The 26,990-nt window shown below is 39.0% G+C and overlaps 1 protein-coding gene across 1 annotated transcript in view; it reads right to left on the reverse strand.

Moving 5' to 3' along the window:
* The window catches only part of LOC102204021 (vasoactive intestinal polypeptide receptor 2), a 66,582-nt gene that overhangs the window by 1,709 nt on the left and 37,883 nt on the right, over positions 1 to 26,990 (reverse strand). The window contains exons 4-12 of the mRNA XM_005740729.1: positions 23,261 to 23,352; positions 10,919 to 11,016; positions 10,670 to 10,802; positions 8,272 to 8,422; positions 7,241 to 7,301; positions 4,991 to 5,060; positions 3,134 to 3,225; positions 1,217 to 1,346; positions 1,077 to 1,118 (exon numbers count right to left, since the gene is read on the reverse strand). Of these exons, the coding sequence (XP_005740786.1) occupies positions 1,077 to 1,118; positions 1,217 to 1,346; positions 3,134 to 3,225; positions 4,991 to 5,060; positions 7,241 to 7,301; positions 8,272 to 8,422; positions 10,670 to 10,802; positions 10,919 to 11,016; positions 23,261 to 23,352 (869 nt within the window). The remainder of the gene's footprint in view (positions 1 to 1,076; positions 1,119 to 1,216; positions 1,347 to 3,133; positions 3,226 to 4,990; positions 5,061 to 7,240; positions 7,302 to 8,271; positions 8,423 to 10,669; positions 10,803 to 10,918; positions 11,017 to 23,260; positions 23,353 to 26,990) is intronic.

Consider the following 26,990-nt stretch of genomic DNA (forward strand, 5'->3'; position numbering starts at 1 on the left):
TGTGTGTGTGTGTGTGTGTGTGTGTGTGTGTGTGTGTGTGTGTGTGTGTGTGTGTGTGTGTGTGTGTGTGTGTGTGTGTGTGTGTTTAAATAATTTGATCCATTTGGTCCAGCAACATTTGGCATGATTATGTCTGATTATCTGTATGATCATCTTATATAAGCCAGGATAAATCAGCCTGCTTAGTTGGTGGAAAATTCAGTTTCCCATTCCCCAATTTCAGTTGGAGCTCGGGGCTGCAGAATGGTGGCAAGAAGAATGCTGTGAGACAAAATTTACAAAATCTTTCTCAGCATTTGCATCAATGAGCACCTTCCACTTTAGGAAAAGAACAAGGAAAAGATGCTTCCTTGTTATTTTGTATCCAGTTGATCAAATTGATCAAATTGCCTGAGTGGCATCTTAAATCTATAAATACTTTCCTCCTTTTTGATATCTGCCATTCATCTTTGTTTTTCTTCATATTCTCCATGAGTATCTATGGAGAACATAAAACTTTGCTACAGTTCAATCACTACCTCATTCCAAATATTAATCACACATATCAGTTACATCCACAGCAATTATTTGGGATCCCAGGCAGCTTCTAACTGATTGAGCGGAACTTCCTCCATCTGTCAAATTCACCACTCACCAGTATTTATGATAATGTAATGGAACACATCATGATACATCCAATGATTTTACATAAAGTCAATTCAGCTGACACAGTGTAGCTAAGTTTACTAATGAATGGAGTCTGACTGGCAGATAGAAGGAGAACACTCAGCAATCAACACTTTGCAGATTTTAATTTTAAACACTTTTTAATAAACTAATATAAGGAGAACACTGAAATGTTGGAAAACATTTTAGCTCCAACAAATTTCATTTATTAAATGTTTCCATGAAAGATTGACAAAATTAAGCTAAACAGGCACACTATCAGTTGAGTATAGAAACATTCATGGAGAGATTTCAAGAGCTTTTCTATTTTGCCTCACAGAAATCACTTTCATTCAAATGTTTTACTGTTTAATCAATTTGACTGCTCATTAAAATGACTTTTTATTTTATCAGTTCACCTGATAACTTACCTCACTGTTCAGGAAACAGTAGAGAATGGCCACGACCAGACCCTAAGAAAAAAAACACTTAATGAAGTAAAGTTTTTTCAGAAAAGTTTCAGAATCGCTGCTTTAAAGGATCAATAAGGTGAAAGACACTTGTTCAGCACCTGAAAAGATCCAAGGGCAAGGTCAAAAAATATTTTATAATCTTCTGCGATGGATTCACTGAGAGTCACGAAGACCACATAGTGGATGCCAAACAAAGGAATCAGCAGGAGTGTGGATTTGGCCAGCCTCCTGAGAGAGAAACAGTCATATACAATTATTTTATGATACAATTTAAGAATAAGATAAAGTGCAGTGTTTCTTTTAACTATTCATTACAAGACCGATGCAATAAATCAGTTAAACATGGATGACTAGCGTGCCTAATTCATCTGACACAGATTCTTTTGTAGGGGGTCCAAACATACTCCACCATACTCTGCTACCCAATGGTAATTTGAGGCAGTGAAACAGTGGAAAGATCTAAGGAGCTTGGAAAGAAAAGCGTCTGGACTTATTTAAGTTGCTTGAAGACGTTTCATCTCTCACTGAAGTGTCTTCAGTTCAAAGCGCAAATGGAGGAAAGTCACAGATTTATGTGGACATAAACAAAGAAGCCTGTCGGACTTTTTTAAAACTGAGCTCGAACTGTTCTCTTGAATTGAGATAATCTGCTGTCCAGGGATCTGCTGGGAGGCTCACACCATCAATAAATCTGATATCAGAAGTAATCTTTCCAAAAACCCTTTACATCCCACTGCAATCAGACTACTAAATGCACCCATCCATCTGTGCTCTAACACCACGCTTGCTCATGAGTATGGATTTATTTCCAAGGTGATACCAAAGTATTCCCAAGCCAATTAAGCCAGTCAGTTGTAGTGTTTCCCACTTCTGCTCCAGGGTGTCCTCCTGGCTGGACATGCTTGAAAGTCCTCTGCTAATTTGTCTTTATTTATTATTTTATTTATAATATATGTTATTCTATTTCTTTGTGTATTTATTGTATGCACATTCCTCTTTTTTGACTTGTCACATTTTTGTAGGACTTTAATAAATTCTTAAAACTTTGCCATCAACCTTCTTTTGTGTTGACATCTTCAGCACTGCTGCTCCACGTAGATCAAGGATCTGTTCACTACAGTTTGTTGGCTGTTTGGCATCAGTTTGGCTCATTTAAGGAACTTTCTTGGATACAATTCCTATTTGTCTCTTTCACACTGTGATTGTGAGTTCATAGAAAACCCCATATAAAAATAAATTGACATTGTTGGGCAAAGCCTTTCAACAGTGGAAATCTCAAAAAGTAAGAAAGAAAAGTTGCACTTTTCCGCGTGGCATTGGGATACAAGCGGACAATCAAACTGCTCATGCAGCACACTCCCAGAGAAAACGGTAAAATCCTCTTTTCCTGCATCACTCCCAAGCTGTCAAGTGTCAGCTCAGTCTTCACCTACACCAACAAGAGATCCTGCAGTGAAACAAATTGGGCTTACCCACCACCTCTCGCCACTAAATTGTGGATCCCTGTGGACATGAAGAATACCTGACAGCTCAGCACGAGTAAGATTTCACCAGAGAGGAAAACTGCCTGAAGATTAAACAAAGCAAAGCCTTAAACAGACACTAAACTGCAGAGAAAATGTGGCTCCATAAAGGAACAAAGGTTCCCCCTCGTCTCATAAAAGCAGCATCATGAAACGCTGTCTTGTTGAATGAGCGTTAGCGTCACTCTTATCTCAGTCAGCAATACTAGAGGATAAAAAAATGTTCTTGGTGTCTCAGATGATCATGTTTTATACCTTGAAGAATTTAGCTGACTCTTTTATCCACAGCAGCTTTTACTGACTGAGCAGGTGTCATTTACTTGATGACACAACAGTTGACACAACCTGTCACCTTTTGTTAACTTGGCTTCAAGTGCATGTTGGAAAAAAATGAAAATATAACAAAACTAGGATCCAGGAAGGCAGAGGTGCGGTTTCCTTTGTGCTCATGCTGAGAGCATGAGCACAAAGGAGCATCAAATCGAATCCTACCTGTACTGTGATTGGTCATTGCCGCCCACGTCAGGACACCTCAGCTTCTGAACCAAGATCCGAATGATGCAGATGAACTGAATGAAGTTTACCTTGGGGGGAGTGAAAAAATAACTTATAATCCATAAGGGGTGATTTCTATTTTGCTGTGTTCGATACTTTGCCACCCACCAAATCCAAGAAATAGGAGGTCATGATATAAACGCAATTTAAAACAGGAAGGCCTTGTTCTAAATAACAAGCAGCCTACTTTATTCTTTTCTTAAAAAATGAGGGATTTGTGTCTCATCATTGAACAGAGATTTTTTTTTGCTTGTTAGGCAAATGTATAAAGTTCTTCCTTAAATACGTAAAAAAAAAAACCAGACCGAACTTGTTTTCTGTTACAGTTATTTTCTGTCGTTTCAGATCTTTTTTAAACATTACAAATGGAAATAATTTATCAAAAATTAGCAAAATATCTCTATCGCTGCATAATGCCATCATTCTAATGTTTAGTGTTATGTTATCCCTGCTAGCTAAAAGGCGATCATCAGAGAACTTCTAATATAATCTAGAGCTCCTGTTTTCTGGACCTCTGGTTCCTTAGGTGAAACAGTCCAGAATGAATGGGATCCTATGGTGCTGTAGTCCAAACACAGACCTTTTGGCAGGCAAACATTTTCCTCTCACACTTCTCATCATGTCTGTGACAGAAGAAGGTGACAAAATATAGTCCTGAGGAAAGAAAATATTTTCACAAGACTCTGTGCAGAAATGAAGAGAGTAAGTATCTGCCAGCTGGTCTGACCACATCTATAAAAACAGAAGTTTTGCTACTTTGTTGGTCTGGTGTAATTGTGTGTTAACTATATGCCGCAATCTTCTCAGGGGTGGACGTCCCAGAAAATTGACTGTGCAGTACTCAGAAATTGCCCTGCACCCTACAACCATATAACATGGGTACTGGTCACAGTTAAAATATTATGAATATATATGAACATTTAAGTTAGGCTACATCTTCGCAGTTGGCTGATACAAAGCACTGCCTGCTGTAGGTCACTGATGCCTGAAACGTACTGATTTTAAAAAGAAATTGGAGGGAGGGAAGCTGATTTATTATCCTTTAGGATGTTGTAGAGTGGATAAAATGGTCTGTGAGCCACCTCTGTCCCTCGGGCCATATTATATCCATGCATGCCTTTAAAGGATGAAAGAGATTATGGTGGGCTGTCACTCAGCAGGGCAGCAGGAATGCACTCAGCGGGAATTCCTATGAAGTTAACACCTTGAGACATGAGGTACTAACACATCACACTGCTGTTTTTGGACATTACACAGAACGCTTGGTCATGAGTCTGAATTTATTTAAGACTTTCTTTCAGGTTTTAAAAGGTCTTAAAATCAAAAGGCTCACAAACCCTAACACTTTAGTGAAATATACCGGGAGAAACAACTGTAATATCATCCGGTAATGCTGCTCGCTGTCTTCTTGATACATTTTATTTTTCTTCACGTGTAGCTGAAATTGGAAAAGGAAAGATTTTAAAAGACTACTGTACTTTAAATACAGATCATTTCTGTAGAATGTTATGGAATAATTTGAAAAATATATGGATGCATCAATGGGAATTTAGAAAATCGTACTAGTGAGATCTGAAACATTGCCATAGGCTTCTAAAGGGTTTTAAAACCAGATTTAAAAAATGTGAATAAGGTCAAAGACAGATATTGTTTCACATGACGGACTTATTTGTTTTCCACTTTATGTTTTCAGTATTTGTTTTTTATAATCAACCAGTTTTTCATTTTAGGCAACTGTATGCTTTTTTAACCAATACGCAAAATCTGCAGGTAAAAATGAAAGCAATGGCTTACCATAATGGAGAATCCAATTGGTCCGTTGATCACCCAGTTGGGTATGGGTTGGTCATTTGTTTCCCAGCACCTGAAGGTCACACAAAAATATGAATGTAATAGTTATATAAATATTATATATAACAGTAATAAAAAAAATGGGCATTTTAAAAAACAGAGGAAGTGCTAGTGGACCAATAAATGTTGTTGAATCGCTGCAAAAAGTACCATAAGATGGAAAGAACCTGGTCTTCACTGCTTAACTTGAGCACTAGTAATTTTTCTACAAATTTGGAGGAAGCCAGATGGTAATAGACCCCATCTTACTGACTCCTTTTCTGAAGTGAGAAAGCATAATTCTAACTCTTTGTTTGATCTTTACTAATGAAGCTCATTTCTGCTGCAGGCAATCCTGTGACCTTCACTTAAAGTCCAAACCTTTACGTGGGGCGTAGATCAGCTAATAAACATTCCAGTTTATAGTGACAGTGTCAATATTATAACTGAGCCCCCAATGTGCCAATCAATCTCTTTTGATTTCACCTATGTAAAAAGGTACAAGTTTGAAATCTCAAGGTTCTTTTAGATAGATCACAAGCCTGAATGACTACACACCTGTCTCAAATCCCCCCCACCACCACCACAACCGTACCCCAATTAGGCAATGATGTTAACATGGCACTGCACTTCATCCTCCAGCACATAGACCTCCAGTAACTTATGTCTGGTTATTTCTGTAGACTTTAATTCCTATCAGACTCTCAGATCTTTAGCAACAGATCTCCCCAAGGCTGTGTACACTCTCCCCTGCTTTTCTCCTTGCATACCAACTGCTGCACCTCCAGTGACCAGTCTGTCAAACTCCCGAAGTTCACAATAGACACCAGCCTCATCAAACTCATCTCAAGGATATGTGTGAGGGTGCACTGACAACCTTATGACCAATTTAGAGACAACAGCCAGGAGCTCTGTGCTGTTAAATCAGTGGGGATGATTGGGGTCTTCAGGAGGATCCCATGCCCAACATAAGCCTGCATGACTGCCTGGTGGATACTGTAGGTCTTGGGAGATGAAGACTTCAAAGTTGAGGCAAAACATCAGCTCCCTCATTACAAGACCACAGCAGAGGATGCACCTCCTGCAGCAGCTGAGGAAACCTAAACTCTGAAGTCAGTGCTGGGATACTCCTCCTCCCTTGAATCACATCCTCTGGCAGGAGGCTGCGGTCCATCAGGACCAGTACTGCATGGTACAGTTTCTTTCCATCTTTATCACTTTATTATTAATGTTAACACTCCCATAATCAGACCATTAAAATCTTCACAATGGACTCCATTGCATGCCGTAAATATTGAGTATTTTTACAAAATGTATATGTTCTTATGGTTCTTATGACCAAAACCATTTTGTTCATTTGGGTCAAACTCTTCACTTTCTTAAGGTCATCGTGTCTTTGGGGGTAAAATCACACATTTAAATATGACAGATTGTCCTAACAATTAAATATTTAAGCTTCCTGGATATTTGGATGGTATGGTTCAATAAAATAAAAGTTAACTCACTGTTGTGACTTAGTCTCAGTCTTCTTCTTGGCTTTGGTAATGAACTTAAAACTTAACAAATTTCATTATCATTCTCCTCACACTCTGGAGTGATGTCCTTACTGTCCTTTGCTATCAGACCCTGCCTCAGTAATTGTTATAGACTTGTTTCAGAAGCTTGTTTTTATAGTTCGCCTACACGGCATGACTCATAGATAATGAGCTGCAGTGCCAGTTGCAATAATGTGCAACAAAAGCCAAACGCCACCAGGTTCCTGTGATGACATCTCAAAGCAAACCCTGTCAGCTAAGTTATCCAATAAAGTGCACTTTGACATGTGAGATATTTCTCTTATTAATTGAAAAACTGGGCCCCCTTCCTGCATGGTAATGAATAACAGTCTAATCAATAAAATGCAATTTGAGGCCCTAACGAAAAAACAGAGGCAGTGGCTGTTGAATACCAATGCATGCCTCTCTTTAATGTAACTGGAGCTGCCTAACTTCTGTCAGCCTTTAAAGGAGAATATAATAAACAGCTCCAGAGAGAGCATGACACATAGACACATGTCAACTTGAAGAAAAACAAATTGCAGACTCACATTCAGTCAGAATGTAAATCTATTTAGTAAAATATAATGTATGTTTAACAGACTTCATAAAGTTCATAAATAACAAACCTGGACCGCGTTTCTATGGTGATAACTCACTCTCTGATTGTTACACTTACCCCGTGTCTTCCAGATAAATCCTCGTTATCACCCACGCAGACACAAACACAGTGGGGATTCCTGTCAACAACCATGAAGTATAGAAAATATTATCACATCCTGTTTGCATTTCTTATTTTTTTTTATTGCTAGTTACGATTTAATCTTTCTGAGTAAAGTAATGTGAGTTCCATCCATGTATTAAGACTCTAAACAGATTGCTTCAGTGTATATTAAGGCTTTTAATTGTTTGTTGATAAATTCCATCTCAAGCTCAAAACTAGACGGTGTTATACTGTCTTTCAGAGGAGGAAAAATGGAAATAAAAGATGAACATTGCTTCTGGAAACTAACAACTAGCAGGGGAGAAATCCTCTGTTTGGGAAAAGATGTCCCATGGGGATTACCATGACAGTTTCTCAGTCAGGCCTAATCTCTTCTAACATCTGGTTTTAAAATACCAAGAAGGCAGCAGCAGAAAGGCTCAGTTCAGTTATTATGCAACTTCACTAAGGTCTCTTTTCCATTAGTACCTAATAGGATCGCCTCGCCACGACTCGACTCGGATTGGCTGGCTTTCCATTACCATCGAGTAGCAGCAGCACTGCAGACCACGCCCCGCCGCAGTTAGCTTCAGCATTAATGCACAGCTTTTACTTTGTACTTTTTCCCTAGCAACCAGAGATTGTTGGTGGTTTGCCAACCAGTCTGTGTCCTTGTTTAACTGAAGCCAAACCACGTTGAGCATATATGAAGTTTCTCCTTTTCCTTTACCTTGAGCCATTTGGTGAACTGGTAACTTTTCAGTCAAGCATTATATCAAGTTTGATGCCGTAGGATAACAAATGTAGCACAGTATTGTTGAATTTGAGGGAAAAAACCATTTGACTTATTTGCTTAAATAGCTGCCTAATGCTGCCTAAAGTAATGAGAGCTCTGATATCTAATCAAAATCATAACTAAGCTGCTAAACCTGCAGCTATAACAGAGTGAAAGCTCCCACGTGGCCATTTGACTCAAAATCAAATAAAGAATAAGAAAATGTACCTACCCCAGCCGATGAACATGTAGACAATAAAGTGTCGATTTTCCGAGAAAATGACAACCAGCAGAGTGTGGAGGTACAAACCCTCCACCAGCAGCCAGAAGAAGTTGGCCATAATGAAATACTGGAAAAACACCAGGCTGGCTTTACATCCCACCTAAAGAGAACACAGAAAGAGTACAAAGATGTTAAATAGGCTTTGTGTATACTTAAACTATATAATGTCAGCCTTGACTGTACATTGTATCGCTGACTGTATGTGGTTAATTGTAACCATGAGCACAGTGTAGGATAATCATGTATTTATACTTAGTATTCTGATATGTGGGTATACATTTCCATTTTTCCACTGGATCTGTCAGAGAGTTCACCCACAGCAGATTATGACGTCACAAGCACCAAGCAGATGAGTGCATAAAGGTCAGAGTGCCCTGACAATGAGGGTGAGTGGAGGAGGAACGTCACGAGGGAAGAGTCAGGCAGCTACTGAGGCAAGGAGAGGATCAGATGTCAGCTTTCTGCTGTCAGTTTATTAGCTGAAACTAACACAACAGTCATGAATTAAAACCCGCCTTCATGAAGGTATAACTGGATGATACTTTTGTGGTGTTTCTGTTTTAAAGCTAGTGTGTTTATCAGTCTGTGTAAAGCGCATCAGTGAGCATGCATACATACATACATACTGTACATAAATAACAGAAACAGGTTGCAAATTTTGTCCTTTATCTTTTGCCCGTCACACTGCTCTGAACAAGCTGCGATCTTCCTAAGTCGGGATTTATAACGTATTGAAATGACGCAGAGGGTAATGGTGCAGATCGGTGAAATATCCATCGTGTTCTAATCCAAGAGTATGACTGTTTTTATCCTGTCAGATGCATTTGATGCTTTTTGCATTGACAGAAATATTAGTGATAACAGACTTCATCTAGAGGCAGAGAAAGTTTGCATCGCCATAGAAGGTTCGGAGGTGGCAGTTTAAGTGCCAAGTTTGCCAGACAGAAAACTCAGTAAGGCATACTCCTTTGCATAATTTCTGGAGAAAAACACCCCTTGTGCAACATCAGCCCTGCAGAATGAAAGACCTGCAGTAAACATATTGGGAGTAGGTCTAAAATTGGAGTTGGTTGTGTCAGCCTGGGAAAATTGACATTAACATCACTCAAGTGGGAAAAGGAACATGGAAAATAGGCAATAACAAAAAAGTTGCAGAGTTACTGATGTCACACTAAAACATTGCAGATAAATATTTGGCTGATTGCATGAAAAATTAGATCAGTGCCACAAATCTATTCAAATGTTGACTGTGCATTGTAATATGGTTTTAGGTCATAACAGTTAATTGCTATCCAAATAGAATGATCTAGTTTATAGTAATTCTAATAAATCAGGCAAAGCACCCGGTAAAATACAATATCCTTGTCTTTGTAATGTCCAGGTTATTTTCATGTTCCAATTTTTTAAAGTGTACTAACGCAACAAAGTCGGAAGAATCTCATTCCAAAATGGGAAATCCTACTATCCAAGGAGCACATGGATGCAAGGTTAGAGCACACCAGAGCACCAATGCCAGGGATACCGAGTATCTGTGAGACACCTGTAGCTTTGACAAAATTGTATTATCAATGCTTTGGCAATGAAACTGGGCAGCAATGCAGGCTTTTCTATACACATCAGTGCTGGGTAACTTATAAAAACAACAGTGTAACAATAGGGCACACTTTCACATACTCTTGCTCACTCACTCAGCACAAAAGTGTCTATTACGCAGTGAAGATGGTGCACAGTTTGCCCCACAGAAGCTTTAAGGATTTTCAGGCTTTTGGATTTGCTCCCATGCTTGTGTGGCTCACTGTATATCCCGGGTGTATTAGGAGGACTGGGTACCAGATTACAACCTAACTCCTCGTGCGTTTAATGAAAGCTGCTCAGTGGTGCATGCAGTAAAGCTTTTTTTTCTTCTTGTCCACACTTCTTCCTTGATGTTCCGCATGCTTCCACAGTTTTAGGACCAGAAAGCACGCAGGCTACTGGCCCTCTCAGCTAAGCAGATAGGGAGCATGCGTGACTGGCTGTTGTCTCACCGAACACATGAATGGGCTAACTGCCAGGAAATTCTGCAGAGCCACCTTCAGAAAATGATTACTTGAATCTGAAGAACAAACTGTCACAGCAGAACGTTTGACAGTTTGAGATGTTAATTTCATATCTGAAGCATGCAGACCTAATTCCCATTTATTATTTCATGCTTTAAACTTTGTCAGGCTTTACGCTGAAACATTTTTCCCGTTGTGACAGTTCTGCTGTTAACACATGAGTGTGTGGCTTTCTGTACTCAGTGCTGCATTGTTGGCCTCCCTCGGGATATGACTCTGCTCGCTGAGGACAGAGGTGGTGACCTCACCAGTGATGGCTGGTTTGAGCAGTGCGAGTTTCGGTTGAAGAGGATGTCGTCTTTCACCAACACCGCCACGGCTCTCAGAATGAAGGAGACGAAGAGATTGAGGTGGATGTAGTTTCTGGTGCAGTGGAGCTTCCTGCACACATGTTGGTAATGAAAGAAATGTAGCATAGTGCAGTAAATGTTAAATAAAGATGCTACTTTTTTTATCTTAATGTTCTGATTTAATAATATTTTAGTATTCAGTCTTACCTGAATAGGCAGAGGATAGCGCACCCTGTAGTGAGGGCAATTAAAGACAGACTGTGACCCAGAGTGTACAACGTCTGCACGACCACGTAGAAGACCAGCTGCAGACAAAGGGGGAAAAAGAGCTTTTGTTAAATTATTAATGCATGTATATCATCCTTAACATATCACTAAGCTGGGCCTCAAATTGAGGTGAAGATTGTGAAGCATATTACATTGCCAAAAGTATTTGCTCGTCTGCCTTCATGTGCATGTGAACTCGAGTGACATTCCACTCTTAATCTGCAAGGTTTAATATATCAGCCCACCCTTTGCTGCTATAACAGTTTCAACTCTTCTGGGAAGCTTTTCCACAGGGGTTAGGAGTGTGTTTACTGGATGGCTCGCAGTCTTGGGGTTGAGGTCAAGCCAGTCATGCTCATCCACAGCTTTATGGACCTTGTTTTTTTGCACTGGGGCACAGTCATGTTGGGACAGAAATGAGCCATCTCCAATCTGTTCCCACAAAGTTGGGAGCATGAACTCCCAAAAACAACCCCACATCATGATCCCCCATCCACCAAACTTTACGCTTGGAACAAGTGCAGTCAGACAAGTTTTGCATCCACTAAACCCAGACTCATCTTTGGACTGTCAAATGGAGAAGCACGATTGTCACTCCATTCTCCACTGCTCTAAAGTGCGTGGCTTAGCATAATGCCAGATGATGTAAGGCTTGGAATCAGGTGCTCAGCCATGAAATCTTATTTCATGCAATTTTTTATAGAGCTTAAATATAACTATCCGTTGTGTTGCTGAATTATGAAAAATCAAAAATAACTGATGATTTCCAATGCACTTTTATGTAGTTTGAGGTCTTTTATGTAAGTAACACTTCCATGTTTTTTATTACAAATACTAAAGCAACAGAAAAATAATCACATAATTCTTGAGGGTCAGATGGGAACATTTTCCAGTTTTAGATGAAATGACTCTATTCAAAGGGAGATTTGTTTGGGCAGCGTGAGACAGAACCTAACACTCGGTGTCTCACACCAAAAATGTGAGAGTTGGCAATCCTGCATCAACAGCTGTCAAACTGCAGGCAAGTGTAAGCACACTAAATCACTTTGATTTAACAGAAATTCTGGACAGAAACATACGCAGTATGTGGCTGAATAAACAATGACAAAAGAGCTTTAAACAAATCAGTGTTTTGAAATTTGGCGTAGACACAAGTACTGACTAAGTGTGTTTAATTTGAAGATAAGATAAGATATGCTTTATTCCTGGGAAATTCCAAACTAGCTCAATAAGGAATGATTTACCATATCAGTGTTACCATTCCTGATATTTGCATGCTTCACATGTGTTGTACTTATTTGTGTTTGTTTATTTGTTTATTTATAAGGAACCCCAATTTGTAGCATTATTTCTGTTCTGTTTTAGAGAAACCTTAGACAAGATAAGAGTTAAGATAATATATCGTATTACAGAAACAATAATTCTATTAAATTTAATTCAAACTTAATCTAATGCTGACTGCTTTTATTATTATTTCAACTTTATTAAAAACTGTAGATGTGATGATATCAAATTTGCTCTGAGCAAGATTTGTGTCTCTACATTAGTGACAAGAGGGGGTGTGGTGGAGCGAGCATGGGATTAATAGAGACAGAGTGAAAGAGGCAGGACAACACAATGGGCGATTCAGCTGCACTATTCGTGACCCAAAACGGGTCACGAATAACAAGTGAACAGGATGAAGCTGCGGTCACACAACAGTAGCCAAAATACATGAACACAATGGAGGACAGGTGTTTCAATTCACAGCTAAGTTGTTCTCCGTGTCAGGAAAAAAGGCACCAAAATGTAAAACTGAAAACTAATTTAGACTCTGTGATTTTTAGAATCTGCACTTGTCATCAGCTCACATGAACTGGTGCACAGTTTGATCCACACATTTGTAAGAGAAACTGAAGCCCTACCCCGTACCCTAAACTTAGCTAAAGACCATAACCATACACAGGAGGAAGAATCTAATCTCAAATGCTTGAAACACTCAACAACAAAACTAACAAAAGGCAGGAACAAAAGGGTTTGCACAAAACTGGCAGGAGAACCTATGAATCCAACAGAGGTGAAAACTAACCTAACCTTAAAAACTGAGGAAGAAGGAAACTGACAAAAGTTAAGGGCTGAGTTGGAAAAGCTGACAAGGCTGAAGAACGGATGATTTAACAAAGAAAACGCTTTTTCCTGCATATCAAAAATGGGAAAAGGTTAAAAGATTCAGTTTTTTCCAGTTATTCAGGAAGAATACTGAGTATACTGAAAAGTACATTCATATATATATTCAGTAGTTGGTTGGGCTCCTTTATCATTAATTATTCATTACTGTATTAGTGTGGCATCACATGGAGGTGATCAGCTTGTGTCAAAGCTAAGAAGGTATTGAAGTTTGCTCTTATTGTAGCATTTAGCTTTTCTGCATGTTTGTCAGGTGTTTCTTATTTTCCTCTTGACAATAATCCTTAGATTTTTCATGGGTTCAGTAATATTATAGTCAACAAACTATGTTGCGGTAACTTTGGCACTGAATGCAGGTACTACACCCTGCAGGAAAAGGAAATGTCCATCTCCATAAAGCTTGTAAGCAGAGGGAATCATGACGTGCTCTAAAATGTCCCGGTAGATGAATGTACTGACTTCAGATAAAACACAATGACCCGGCCACCATCAACACCAGCTGACAACTGCTTTACCACTTTTCCTCCAGAATCAAGGACTGTGACTTGCAGTCCTGTCTGTGAACAGCTCCCTGTGGAAATCCAGCCATTTAGCCAGGACCTTCTTTGGTTTAGCCTCCTTATTGAGGGATGCAGTGATCAACATCTGGACAACTGTCGAGTCCGCAGTGTTCCCAATGACTGTGGTTGTGTGTACTGAGCTAAACTGAGAGATACATGACATTTATACTGTTTTAATTTGCTGAAACTCTAAATTAAATATTACAATAATTTTAAATAACAGAGGCAGGCGAACCGGCAGAAACAGAAAGACGAGACAGAAGACAGCGCATGCAGGAAACACTGGGGGAAAGGCTAATAATACTTCTATTGATTACATACAGCAAAAAAAACAGGGTCGAAAAACTGAAACTCTGCAACACTACAAATAGTCACGGGAAAAACAGTTAAGTCAAGACTAGAGCAAAGACTCAAAATATAAACAAAACCCCAAATGTCAACATAAAGTACTCGAAGTGAAGTGTCTAAATTAGAATCGTGTCTATCTGCAATTAGGGGCTGGTTATCAAATAACTTCCTGCTTCTAAATACTGATAAGACAGAGTTGATTGACACCGGCCACAAAAATTTCAATACTTGTCCCAAAATTTCATCTTGAAAATTGATGACTATGTCATAAATTGCAGGGACAAGGTTAAAAACTTGGGCATGTGGTTCGCCAGGGTACTGTCCTTCGAGTGTCATGTAAAAGAGACAACAAAGACCGCCTTTTATCATTTAAGGAACATAGCCAAAATCAGTTTTATCTAGCGACACTGCAGAGGTTCTTCTCCATGCATGTGTGTCTTCACGTATCGATTATTGTAATGCTCTCCTTTCTGGGCTACCAAAGAAAGGTTTTAGAGGTTTACAGATGTTGCAAAATGCAGCTGTTCGCATTTTAACTAAAACTGGAAAATTTAAGCACATTACCCCTGAACTAAAATTCCTTCATTGGCTACCTTGTCAGGTACGAGCAGATTTTAACCCTTAGATGCACACGTAGGGTCAAAAATGACCCCACGGGTTGTTTTTCTTCAAAATCTTTAAAATGAAAAGTTGTAATATATTCATATTCCAGGTATTCCTCATAAAATATGTTTGTAACATGAGGCCATTTGCATTTTTATTAATTTTTTCATTAATTTAAAAAAAATGCAGTTTTTGTATCACTACCCCACTCTTCCATAAATGACCCCAAGCAGTTCCTGTGGAATCTTCTATGAAACTTTCATTCTTAGCAACTCTGACTGTCCCACTTACACTTCTGATGGATCAAGAATTAATTTTTACACAGTAACATACACGATTTATAGTCAGGGCTGCACATAAGTGGTTCGTAAGTGTGCATTCGCTGTCAAAATAAAAGTATTCCCAGAAATTCATAGAATACGCGCTTCTTTTGCGGTGGAGGAACACCAAAGTAATTGCTTACGGAGCTTGCTTCTTCGACATCTTTAGAATTCTGAACAAATGTCTATCCTCCTCCAGAACATCTAATGTACACAAACGAGTATCCCAACTTCTTATCTGGTACGCGTCTTTTATTTTGGTAAATGGCCTGTATTTATATAGCGCTTTACTAGTCCCTAAGGACCCCAAAGCGCTTTACATATCCAGTCATCCACCCATTCACACACACATTCACACACTGGTGATGGCAAGCTACATTGTAGCCACAGCCACCCTGGGGCGCACTGACAGAGGCGACACTGATTTGACAGCAAATGCGCACCTGAGGACCATTTATGTGCAGCCCTGTTTATAGTTTCCTGTGCATTTCAAACATTGACCTTTCTGATTTTTTTTTTTAATATCTAAAGTAACATGGCTGCTATGAGGCCAGCTAGGATCCCTGTGGACCTTGCCCTATAAATGATCCCGGATGGATGGGATGAAGAGCCCATCGGAGGCACTGACTCAGAATCTGACATCTCAGATATAGAGGACCCAGACTATTGTCCCCCCCGCTGGACAAGGCCAGTCAGATACAGAGGAATCCTCTGATGAGTCCTCTGAAGAGGAAATGGATATTGAGTCTAACAGAATGAGCCCCTCTTACTGCTCTAGCCACAATATTCTGAATTAGTCGGCCAGGGCTTGCACCTGGGTCTAGTACTGTCTCTCCAATAGATGCATGGAAGATGTTCATGTCTGATAATATAATAGAAGAGGTGCTGACATGCACAAACATGGAGGCACAAAGAGTAGCCACAGCAGGGGAAAAGAGTGGAAAAATGTAATCAAACATTAGCTCCTGGCCTTCATTTGATTGACCCTTCTTGCAGGAAGTGAGAAGAACTGGGATGTGCCAGTCGGTGTGTTTTTTGGGAGTCCTCTGCATAACCCATTGTACAAGGCCACTATGTCATATCAAAGATTTAAAGATATTCGCCGTTTCTTGCACTTTGATGACAAGAGGACCAGAGCCTACCGACTGAAAACGAACCACATGGCAGCTTTCCGCTACATATGGGACCTGTTCCTGGTCAACTGCAGGCAGAAATTCATCCTCAGTGATTGTGTTACAGTGGATGAACAACTTGTGCCTTTCAGAAGGAAGACCCAGCTTCTGCAGTATATGCCGAGCAAGCATACAAAAGTGATACAAAAACTGCAATTTCTTAAAATTAATGAAAAAACTAATAAAAATACAAAGGGCCTCATGTCACAATCATGTTTTATGAGGAATACCTCAAATATAAAAATATTACAACTCTTTGTTTTAAAGATTTTGAAGAATAACAACCAAGTTTATAGCAAAATCCATTGTTTCTATTTGGGGTCATTTCTGACCCCACTCGTGGAAGAGTGTAGGTAATGGTAGGTTGTGCATTCAAGAGTTAAGGTCATGCTGCTCACTTCCAATTCTTTAAATGTTTTGGCACCTTCATACCTCCCTGATCTTTTGCACCTTTATGTTCCATCCTGTGCTCTAAGAACTTTTAAAAGGCCAGGATTCTGTCCTTTTAAAAGTTCTTAGAGCCAGAAAAAAAGACTATTGAAGAGCGTGGGTTTTCTTCTCGTGCCCCATTTTTGTAGAACAACTTCCCTCAAGATATTAGACAGACATGCTCTGTGGAGGTTTTTAAAGCTAAGTTGAAGACCTACTTGTTCACCGTTTTTTAATTTTTATTATGTTTTTAACTTGTATTGCTATGTATCGCTTTTCTTTATTTATCTCTTTATTTTCAAATAGCTGTACAGCACTTTGTTTGGAAGTGCTTTATAAATAAAGTTATTATTATTAATATTATTATTATTATTATCATTATTGTTCTTCTGAGTCACTGCAGCTTAAGGGGAATTTGACTCAGTTACTTAATGACGACACATTAATAGACATTTCACCCTCAGTGCTAAAAACAGGAAAACTGCAGGTGGGTAGCAGCGATGTGAAACGATAGACAATTACAAAAATGGACGAAATCACTGTTGGCAACCCAAAATGGGTGGGAAAATACCAAATGATTACTGTTCCCAGATATATGACAGGTTCAATGCTTTAAAAAGTTACCAAGGCAACGGGAGTTTGGTCCACTAGTGACTGTCAACTACAAAGCAACAGGCAACACGCCATGGAGGAAGGGATTTCTGATCTATAATGCTGCCAGCCACCAGGGGGTGATGTACTGGTTTTGCTTCTGGTAAGCTGGCATGTCATCCCTAATATACTAATGCTAATTTTGCTGACATTCAGTTGGAAGCATTTTAACCAGCACTAAGCATCAGAACTTATTTCACTGCATCTTATAGTGGACTTAACTGTTTGCACTTCACAGCAAACTCAAATCAACGTCATGGCGGCACCAAGGGAAATAAACAATGAAGCAAAAGATAATTTGAATAATTTGTTGAATAAACTTCATGAGTAAAGAACAAAGAGAAGAAATGAGCTGAAAGTATTTTATTTCTACTCTATTGTACTTTATGTGGTGTGTTTATCACCCACTGCTGTTTGGCAGTTATTTTATTCTCTGCAGTACCTGTGGTCTGTATTCTCTGTAACCTCCTGACCTGCTTTCAGCATGGATTGCAAAATGGCTTGTAATGTGTCAGCGTTAATTAACTGGGTCAAATTCCTTTTACTCTGTAATTTAGAAAAAGGAAGCAGTGACAGGCGATTTGACCTTTTTTCCTTCAATCTAGCGAAAGTTTCATAAAAGCAAAGACCCAAGGACAAATTCCTGCAACAAGGTATTTGTACAAGAATGAAAAACTGACAAAAGTGATGTCTTTGACATTAGTTTAACCCACAAGAAGTGGGAGGTGTAACACAGTTTAGTGTTTCAGGGAAGAACGTGAAAAACACCAGAAAATTCTAACAGAATTATAAAGTAAATAATGAAACAACAATACCAGAAAATTTACACAAAATGTGTTGTTGTGAACATGTAACTGATTACAAAGAAGCAGGTGGGTTTCATGCAGAAATGTGTCTGGTCTCTCTCCTCCTGTGTGATCACGAAGCATAAAATTATTGTTTAGTCTAATTTTAATGTTCTGTTCATTTGTGGTCTGATTTTTTGGTGGATAAAATATGGGTCTTTGTGTTTGAGCACAGATGTGATGCAATAAGGCCTTTGTGTTTTATAGATTTCCCGAGCCCCATTATACCCTTAGTGCTGGAGGAGAAAAGCGAGCAACATTTATTCTTGTTTGAAAGATTTTAGTATCTGTTGCATTACAAAAGAAAACAAAACAAATGAAATCCGACCATACATGGTCCGTCACAGGCTCCCGCTCCCTGCCTCTCTCTTTTCGTCTCTCTCTCTCTGTTTGCGCTGTTATCTGGTTTCCTCAGAAAAAGATGCTGTAGGTTGAATTTCTTCCACTGGCTTCTTTCGGCAAGAACATCAAAGAGTGTTTGTTTGACGAGAAGCCAGGATGCCGACTTCAGTCAGAAAGGGAAGGTCCAGTCCTGTTCGGGAGACGTGTCCCAAACCATTTATCATCACTCCTCCTTACCTCAACCACAACTGTGCCTCTTCACAGGGTTCCTACCCTTACAGGAATTCTTTTTTTCCAGTGACACAGGGCACAAGAAGTTGGATGGAATGTTTTTTTCTCTGTGTAATAAAATGGACAATATACCATGTTACATGAAGTTTCCCTTTTTAGCTCACAGCTGCTTTGCCATGCTGCAGTAACATAACTCAAATCCTTGTTCATAAAAGTAAAAAGTGTTTGTTTTTATGAACACTGCATCTGCTAATCATAAGGAAACTGTTCAACATTTCTTCTGCATTTCATAATAACACTGACTTCAGTTTAAAATAAGTCATTGAAATGTAGATTTATACAAATAAAAGTATGTGAGTGCCTCTGGTGTCCGATGCCAAGTGCAAAATTAGATGTTTTTATAATCATTAAACTACAGTGACAGTGACTCAGGTTGTATTACCATGAAATAATCTTGATTCTTGTTTCCCGCTGAGTTTCAAACCTGGATTGCTGCCCGAGTGCTGCCAACCTGCAGCAACAGCGAGCCATGCACGATGCACGATGCACTTCAGCGTGCAATATGGCTTAAATGGCATTTCGCTGCAATATCTCCAGTATATCGTAGACAGATCGGATCAAACCGACACTTGGGAACTATAAACAAAAACCTTTACTCTGTCTGGAAAAGCATACAAAGAAAGATATTTTTAGACTCAGCTGAATGAAAGGTTTTTAAAATGTTATGGTTTGACCTTGAGTCTTTGTAAAAATCACAAGGACAGCCAGGGCACTACTTGTCTAGTGTGGGATGACCTTGTAATATAGAGATTCCTGTGGAAGGATCATCTTCAAAAGTAGATTACCTTACCTGTTGTAACACATGTGGTCATGTCAATTTCTATAATTAGTGTATTCTTATTTAAAAAGGAAACTCTTATGTAATTCCTTATTTTATGTCATCTACTTACTGTTTCAATGGCTGCTGCCCAAAATAAACTTGGTGTATGTGCGAGTAATCCTTATGAGCCCAAAGCTCAGACTTCTCTGAACACTAAACAGTTACAGACATTTCTTTTCTACTCTGGGCTCTATGTTAAATAAGACATCTCAGATACACAGCCCTGGCTGTGCACACAGACTTTCTGTTTAGTAAGTAAAAATGTATATGTATGTCACTATATGCAAATTTGTAAAACAGATTATTATCTAAATAGAATTCGTTCCTCTCTTTGGACACAGCAAAGCCCAAACATCCAGGTGAAGAGTTCATCAGTTCATCAGCATTAAACTTGTATTTCTAAAACTACAACACTGACTATGTGTGAAAACGCTACAATAAGCCACCAGAAAAGATGCAAATAAAAAACAGGCATCATGTAGCTGCTTTCCATCTTTTTCTTTCTGTTTGCTTTTTCCCCAGTGAGCTGTAGTAAAACCTGTAAACTACTTTAATCACTATTCCCATGTTCAAAATTCTCCTGCATACTTTACATTAAAGACTAAGGAGCTTGGACAGAAAAGCATCTGGACTTTCCAAGCTCCTTAGACTACAATGACTTGGATGACTCAGAACCTTCACAGACATATTGCAGTTTACATTAAAGACACTTTTTTGGCAGCTGCCTGAAAAACGCTGGATTCTTTTTCCCTTTTTCAACTTTCAGTGAACAGTGAGAAATAAAACGGAACATTTCTCTTCCTTTATAAAGTAAAACGTCTTTGATTTTAGCTCAGTTTAATTACGCTGCAAAAAAATGTATGACTTCTGTCCATGAGACATTCCCAACCTACCAAAGTGTTTTTAAGTCAGTGAATGTGTATTGGTTTATTTCCCCCATAGGGTTTTAGTCCTAATCCCTCTCTTGTTTGAATTATAAAAGCTCACTTTCTATTTATGTTTTGTTAAAATAATGTTAAGTTCTCAGGTCTTTGAACCCTTTCAGACACCTGCTCAACCATTTCTTTCTTTGATATGCAAAATGACAAAAAGAAGATGGACAGCTGATGCGACGACAGTACCGCATTATTCCCGAGTACCTCTCTACTCCCTACTGAAGACAAGAAAGACAGAAAACCACAGCAAGGGAAGAGTGTGAACCGAGAAGCCGTGCAGAGCCAAAACTGAAAAGAGAGATGGATGAACAATTGCACAAGCACAATGGGCGATTCAGGATACACAGAGTCGAGACCCAAACTGAACCACAGAAGAGTGGAAGAAGAGGGGAGCAGCAATTACCACAGCAGAGGCCAAAAAAGGCCACACACAACACACCAAAAACTCCAGTTTGGTGACCTGTCAGGACGACCCAAGCTGAACATAATTGTGAAGGAAGTCGTTTGACATCTGTCCTGCAAAACTATTGTTTAATCAGCATTTCAGTAACTGTATTTCAATATGTAGTTAAAACCTTCAAATGTTCCTGTTGTGCAATCAATTTGATGTCTGTGCAGGATGAGCAGGGAACCTCACAGACGCCTCTTACCTCTTAGTTTGGTTTGGACTACATCAATTAAATAAAGTGAAGCTTATGCTCAATAAGGAGGAAGTGTAATCACTCATCTGCCTGCTTTCCCAGGCGTTTGAGTGTTTGTCTGTTCTTTACATCACTACCACTTTCCCACACTGGCAGTCTCAGTACTGACATCATTACTCTCATCTAATCATGTTAGTGCACATCTTCTTTGAACCAATCAGCTCAAAGAAGGCGTGCAAGACTAAGCCTAGTGTAAATCCATGTTCTCTATCATTCTTCCTCCCAGACTCTCATTTCTGCAGCCCACCTCCTCCCCATCTCTACCTCACAGACGCCTCAGTCAGAGCTCCATCCATCCTCAGTCTTCACCAACAGCATAAAAACTCGTCGTGTTTTGTCGTGTTGGGTCATTGGAACCTAATCCCCTTATCATGAAGTAAATCCTGTTCAATTCTTGCAAGTGACCTTATTGAAATAATATATACAATTCGCTGCCTTCCACTGTAACATAAGGAACTGGAACACATGCCTACTTTTTACTACACTTAGGGGTTGTTCCGAGCACAGTGCAACTTCTCCACTTTCTCAGTTGTTTGCGATGGCATTGCCAGGTTTTTACACTGTGCTAAAAGAACGGAGCATCTTTTGTAGCACTAAGTGTTTGGCTATTTTATTTCAGGTCAGCATCTAGTGAAACACTGCACTCCACATAATCCTCCTCCTCTGTAAATATCCATGTCTGCCCAGCTGAGATCCACAAAGTATCATAATATTGATGTAGAAAGTTCATTTTCTGATGATGAATCATTTGAAAATGTCCAGGGAGCGATGGAATAAAAACAAGACGCAGTTAGAGTGAGCTGTTAGATGAAGAGCTGCAGGATATTGGCTGCATACCTCCAATTACTCTGTGCCATGCTGTTTGCAGACACATGTCCTGTGCTGTCCTGCTTGACTCCTACTAAAGTTGCAAAGTTTTTCTTGCAATCATAAGAACGGAGCATCTTTTTTAGCACTAAGTGTTTCTCTTACAATCATAATTTAACTCAAAGTCTGCCAGAAAAACAATTGCAATGTAATGATAACAAAGTTTCAGATTCTGTGCCCAGACCATGAAATCGTGCTGTACATGCACATGCACATGCACATCTCTTGAGACTAGTTTAGGTGTGTTTTGGGACTTTTTGACGCCTGTACATTACAGTTATACATGCACAAAAAGTGATTCTCTCATACTGAACGTTTCATCTGTGTGGACAAATTCACCACCACTTTCCTCTGCTTGAAAACAGAGCTAGATATAACTCAGAGGCAACAAGACCAAGTGTCTGATACAGCGATGGAGGCGTGCTGTGCAAAAGTCTTGAGCTCCTCACTTCACATTTTCAAGGAAAAGTGGGAAAAGGTGCCGTGATTTATTGAAACGTGCAAACGTACATGGTGGTACAGTATATAAGGCAAACTGCAAACTGAATGTGCACATGTAGTGGAGACCATCTTAAAAAATGATTGTAGATGCCATGCTACAGGTAGATGGGATACCAAACATAGAAAAAAAAGAAGAATTAGCAACATGTTGTATCACCTTGTGGCTATTTTGTACAGATATGAATACAATGTGTGTAGAAATATTTGCAAACCACCGACCCGTTCCTATTCCAAGATACCCAACTGTCTGAAATGCATAGAATTCAGCCAAAGCAATCTTATAGTGGCAGTGTAGTTAAACTGTATGACCTGAAAGCCGTTCAAAAAATTTCCTACCTAGATAAATGGTTGCTATTATACAGATATTCTGGGAAACATAAAATGACGACCCTTTAACACCAAATTGCTTCTAGAGGAAGGCTAATGGTGTTTTTTGTCCATTAAACGACACAAAAAACTAGACAGCAGAGCACGCAGACACCAAATTGCTCACATTTAAACACGTATCACTCTACTGTTGGGCATATTGACCTTTTAAAGAAGCAGTCTTTCACCACTAACTGGTGTTAATTAACAGCCAACCCCGCGGGCTTCGTCAATTAGGGGCCACTAATGGTCCATGTTGGGGTCGCAGCTTCTTTTCCTGTTCCACAGTCAGAATTCATTAACATCCAGGTGACATTTACGACACACAAAAGAACAAAAAGCAGCAGTTAAGATGTTTACTGTACCTTATCCTGGCTCGTGTCTGCCCCACACACACTGGTTATGTTTGGGAAAACATCAGACCATCCAGCTGTTGTACAGTTTCTGCTAATGTTACCTGCAGGAGAAGAAATGCACACACAACTCAGTCTCTGTTTCTCAATAAGTATGCTCAAAAATAAATACAGATCACTTTTTCCTGCTTTGTCCTATTTTAGCAAACAGAAAAAAAAATGCAGGTTTCACTGTGTCGCGTTTTGCTAATACTTTCTCGGTTTTTTTGCCTCTGTTCTTTGATTTGAGCCCAATCAGAGGGGTCAGAGTCTTTGTTTGTTCTCAATGGTCGGTGCTGTTTCCTAAGAACCCCTGAATTAATGTGGGTGTCATTTTTATTTGTTTAACAATCCTTCGTTTCTGTAAGTTTTCATTAAACTTTGCACATAAAAACATAACAAAATGGCAAAAAGCAGATTCCTTCCTCACACTCCAGTCTCCCCCCACTGTCCAAACATCTGAGTGTTTTATGGCTAACTGCAACACACTCATCTTCAAAGAACACAATTTGCATTTTCTTTATGAACTCTGAATCCAAATCCCTGCAAAGACATAAACTCATAGAAGACAAGAAATATGTACAAGACTCAAATGAAAATGTATAACTTTTTTTTTACACCACATCAGGATTGTTTGATCACATTCAATTAAATTTAAGCACGTGAAACAGGTTTCAAAATAGTTGTTTGGTAGTGTTCTTGTAATCAGAGTGATTTATTTTACTTCACTAAATGTCATGAAGACAGAATTTTTGTAGACTGGTTGAGGGCTTTGTAAGCTTTTAGGTGAAATGGTTGTATGAAGCTCACATTTTTGAGTAAATTAAAAGCATAATGCAATTCTCATTTCCCATTTGTGGCCCTAAGTGAAACTCGGTTTCTCATCCCTGACTTAATTCAATTTTAAGGTTTATTCCTGAGGAGGACCTTGATAGTTGGTCATCTATATTGAGTCTGAGCCAAAAATAAGAAAAACTGCTCATCTAAATGCACATTTAAATCACACCAACATCTCTAATGTCATCAGTGACCAATAATCTGACTTTTTCTGGGGATTCGCTGGCAGCAGGGCACCCTTAGAATTTTCTCTTTTTGTTAGGTTTGCTCATCCAAGCACTCCAAGCCATATTCACTCAACTCTTAACTGAGCAAACATATGGTAAATCACTCATTTCAGTTTGATAGAAGTATTTTGTAGCATATCAGTGTTTCAATGAATTTTAGTACTAAAAATGAGTGGCCACTGTGAAGTTGGATGCTAAAAATATCTTTGTAAAGCATGATATATGAGACCCAGTCAAAATGATTTGTCATGTAGAATGAGAGGATAGTATAGCCTACAGTAGATGTTACACTGACAGATACTACTGGACAGAAAGCCACATGAAACTCTAGAGGGAGCCATCAGGCATGCACATTCCCAAAATGTTAAAAATGGAAAGTTTGCATTACAAATTGTCACAAAATTTAGGTTATTGCTTATGTTCCCACAGTGTAAAAACACCATCAGTGTGTCTAAAATGAATAGCATGCACAGTGGACAGTGAACCCCTGAGGCAAACTTGCAGGGGGGTGCCAGTGCCAAAATCTCTGCAGTGCACGGCAAGTTCATCCTCCTTTTGTAAATTCCCAGTAAAAAGCACGAAGCATCATTTGTGCGCTGACTGGAAGTAACATCAGCATACTTCTGCCTCACTACACACTCAACAAACCCGGTCCACTGTATCACAGAGGGGGGAGACACAGTTGAAGCTAAGACACCGATTCATTAAGCAACAGTGATTTGCATGTACAGCATGATTACTTGCAACATTTGAGCTGCGTGCACTGCTGTGTTCGCTCTAAATATAACAGCAGTCTTGAACACAAGTGGTCACTGATGTGCAGAAGTCAGCCAGAGATGTGGATTAAAGCTTTGGCAAATACAGCATGCAGTTGAGAAAAATGGTGGGGGGGTTTCAGATCTTTTACTGAAGTAAAAGTATTAACATCACACTGTGACAGCACTCAGCTTGTTTAAGTATAATGAGCACAGTGTGGCTGAAAAATAAAAAAAAATAAAGCTCTAAATGCAGGGGAAACGACTGCTTTCAATATCTGTATATGGATTCAACTGCCAATTTTTATTAAAGATTTACTCGACATTTTCCATCTAAACTCACCTTTACAAGATTTTTTTCCTTTAAGATTATAGGAAACGTGAAAAAAATCAGAAGACTCAAACTATTTATGTCTTCATGAAAACCAACTTAAAAATGAACTTCTCTTAAATAATAGTTTAACTGAATAGACTCTACTTGTTCTGAGTATTTACTTGTTTGGTTAAATCCATAAAAGCATTCATGGCTCTGTCACATGGTGATTGAATGGTGACCGCGCAAAATCTATTGGCAACCACTTTGAATCAAAAGTCAGTTGCACAAGTTGTCTGGTGGGAGGCAACATGTCTTCAAACAACTGCAGTCCAGCTCAGACCGACTACAATCGCTGGTGAACGGGTTTGCAAATTAATTGAAGTGTAATTTATAAACTAAATTGGCAGCACGATGCAATCAGTCTGAGGCAGTCAAGGCAGCAAAGTTATCAACTGACCGTATTCTGGTTTTAATTCCTGACCCTCGGTCATTTTGCTGCTAATTTACCGTCCTGCAAAATTCTGTTTTGGTTTCAAATTAAGTTCTGAGTGGACTCTAAATAAAATAGATCTTTATTGTTACTGTTACAAGAAGAATGAAAGACAGTTTGGCATCTCTCTGTTAGCAGTATGTAGATTTTTACATTAAAATTCTTTTAGAATAGAGAGAATAAAGAGAAACCATGAAGTAGACTTAAAGGTAAAGAAATGTATGTAATAATGTAAGTATATACACAGATTTGTACAAGTTATATACAGGTTATATATGCCATATAAAGGAGCAGTTGCAAAACAAGGAGCAAATCCACACAGGGCGAGGAAATCTACAGTTGTAGCTCATCAATCTTGTTGTTTAGTGACCGTGAGCTGGTGAGGAAAAGACTCGGAAAAGCCATTCTGTGTGGGTTAGCCCTTAGCTTAGCCCGCCCCTCCCCGAGCCTGGTTCTGTTGGAGGTTTCTTCCTGTTAAAAGTGAGTTTTTCCTTCCCACTCTTGCCAAAGTGCCTGCTCATAGGAGGCCATATGATTGTTGGGGTTTTCTCTATTTTCTAACTGTAACTGAAAATTAAGTAGTTGAACTGTGAATTTCTGTGTATATAGACAGCAAGTGATTTATAACCAATTTACCACAGTTAAATACAACATTATCACAAACAGACTACATTCAATTGTCAGTTTGACCCTATTTAATCACAAACTGATATCAGACTGACAGACTCCAAAGTCACTTTGAAGAAGTTCATTGTAGTAATTTTGGTCGTCTCAACTGTTGTTTTCCATAGTGTGACATTACCATAATTTCTAAACTGATGGTGAGTTGATCTTGATTGAAATACTTAAATAATTAAATTGTCTGATGAACAGTTTTTTTAATGGCTATTTTTGATATCTGAGAAACTACACAATATTCACATTTAGGAGGCCATAAAAAACATAAAAAATATTTTCTTTCAGTTTACTGATCAGTCATCTAAACAGTTGTAAAGTAAAGTAAAGTAAAGTAAAAAAAAAAACAGGCTTCTAAGATTGGAGACATTTAGTGTAAAAGTGGGGTAAAAAAAATGACAAG

This window comes from Pundamilia nyererei, unplaced genomic scaffold (assembly GCF_000239375.1).
Source record: "Pundamilia nyererei isolate P.nyererei 1_Seehausen unplaced genomic scaffold, PunNye1.0 scaffold00103, whole genome shotgun sequence".
Lineage (NCBI taxonomy): Eukaryota > Metazoa > Chordata > Actinopteri > Cichliformes > Cichlidae > Pundamilia > Pundamilia nyererei.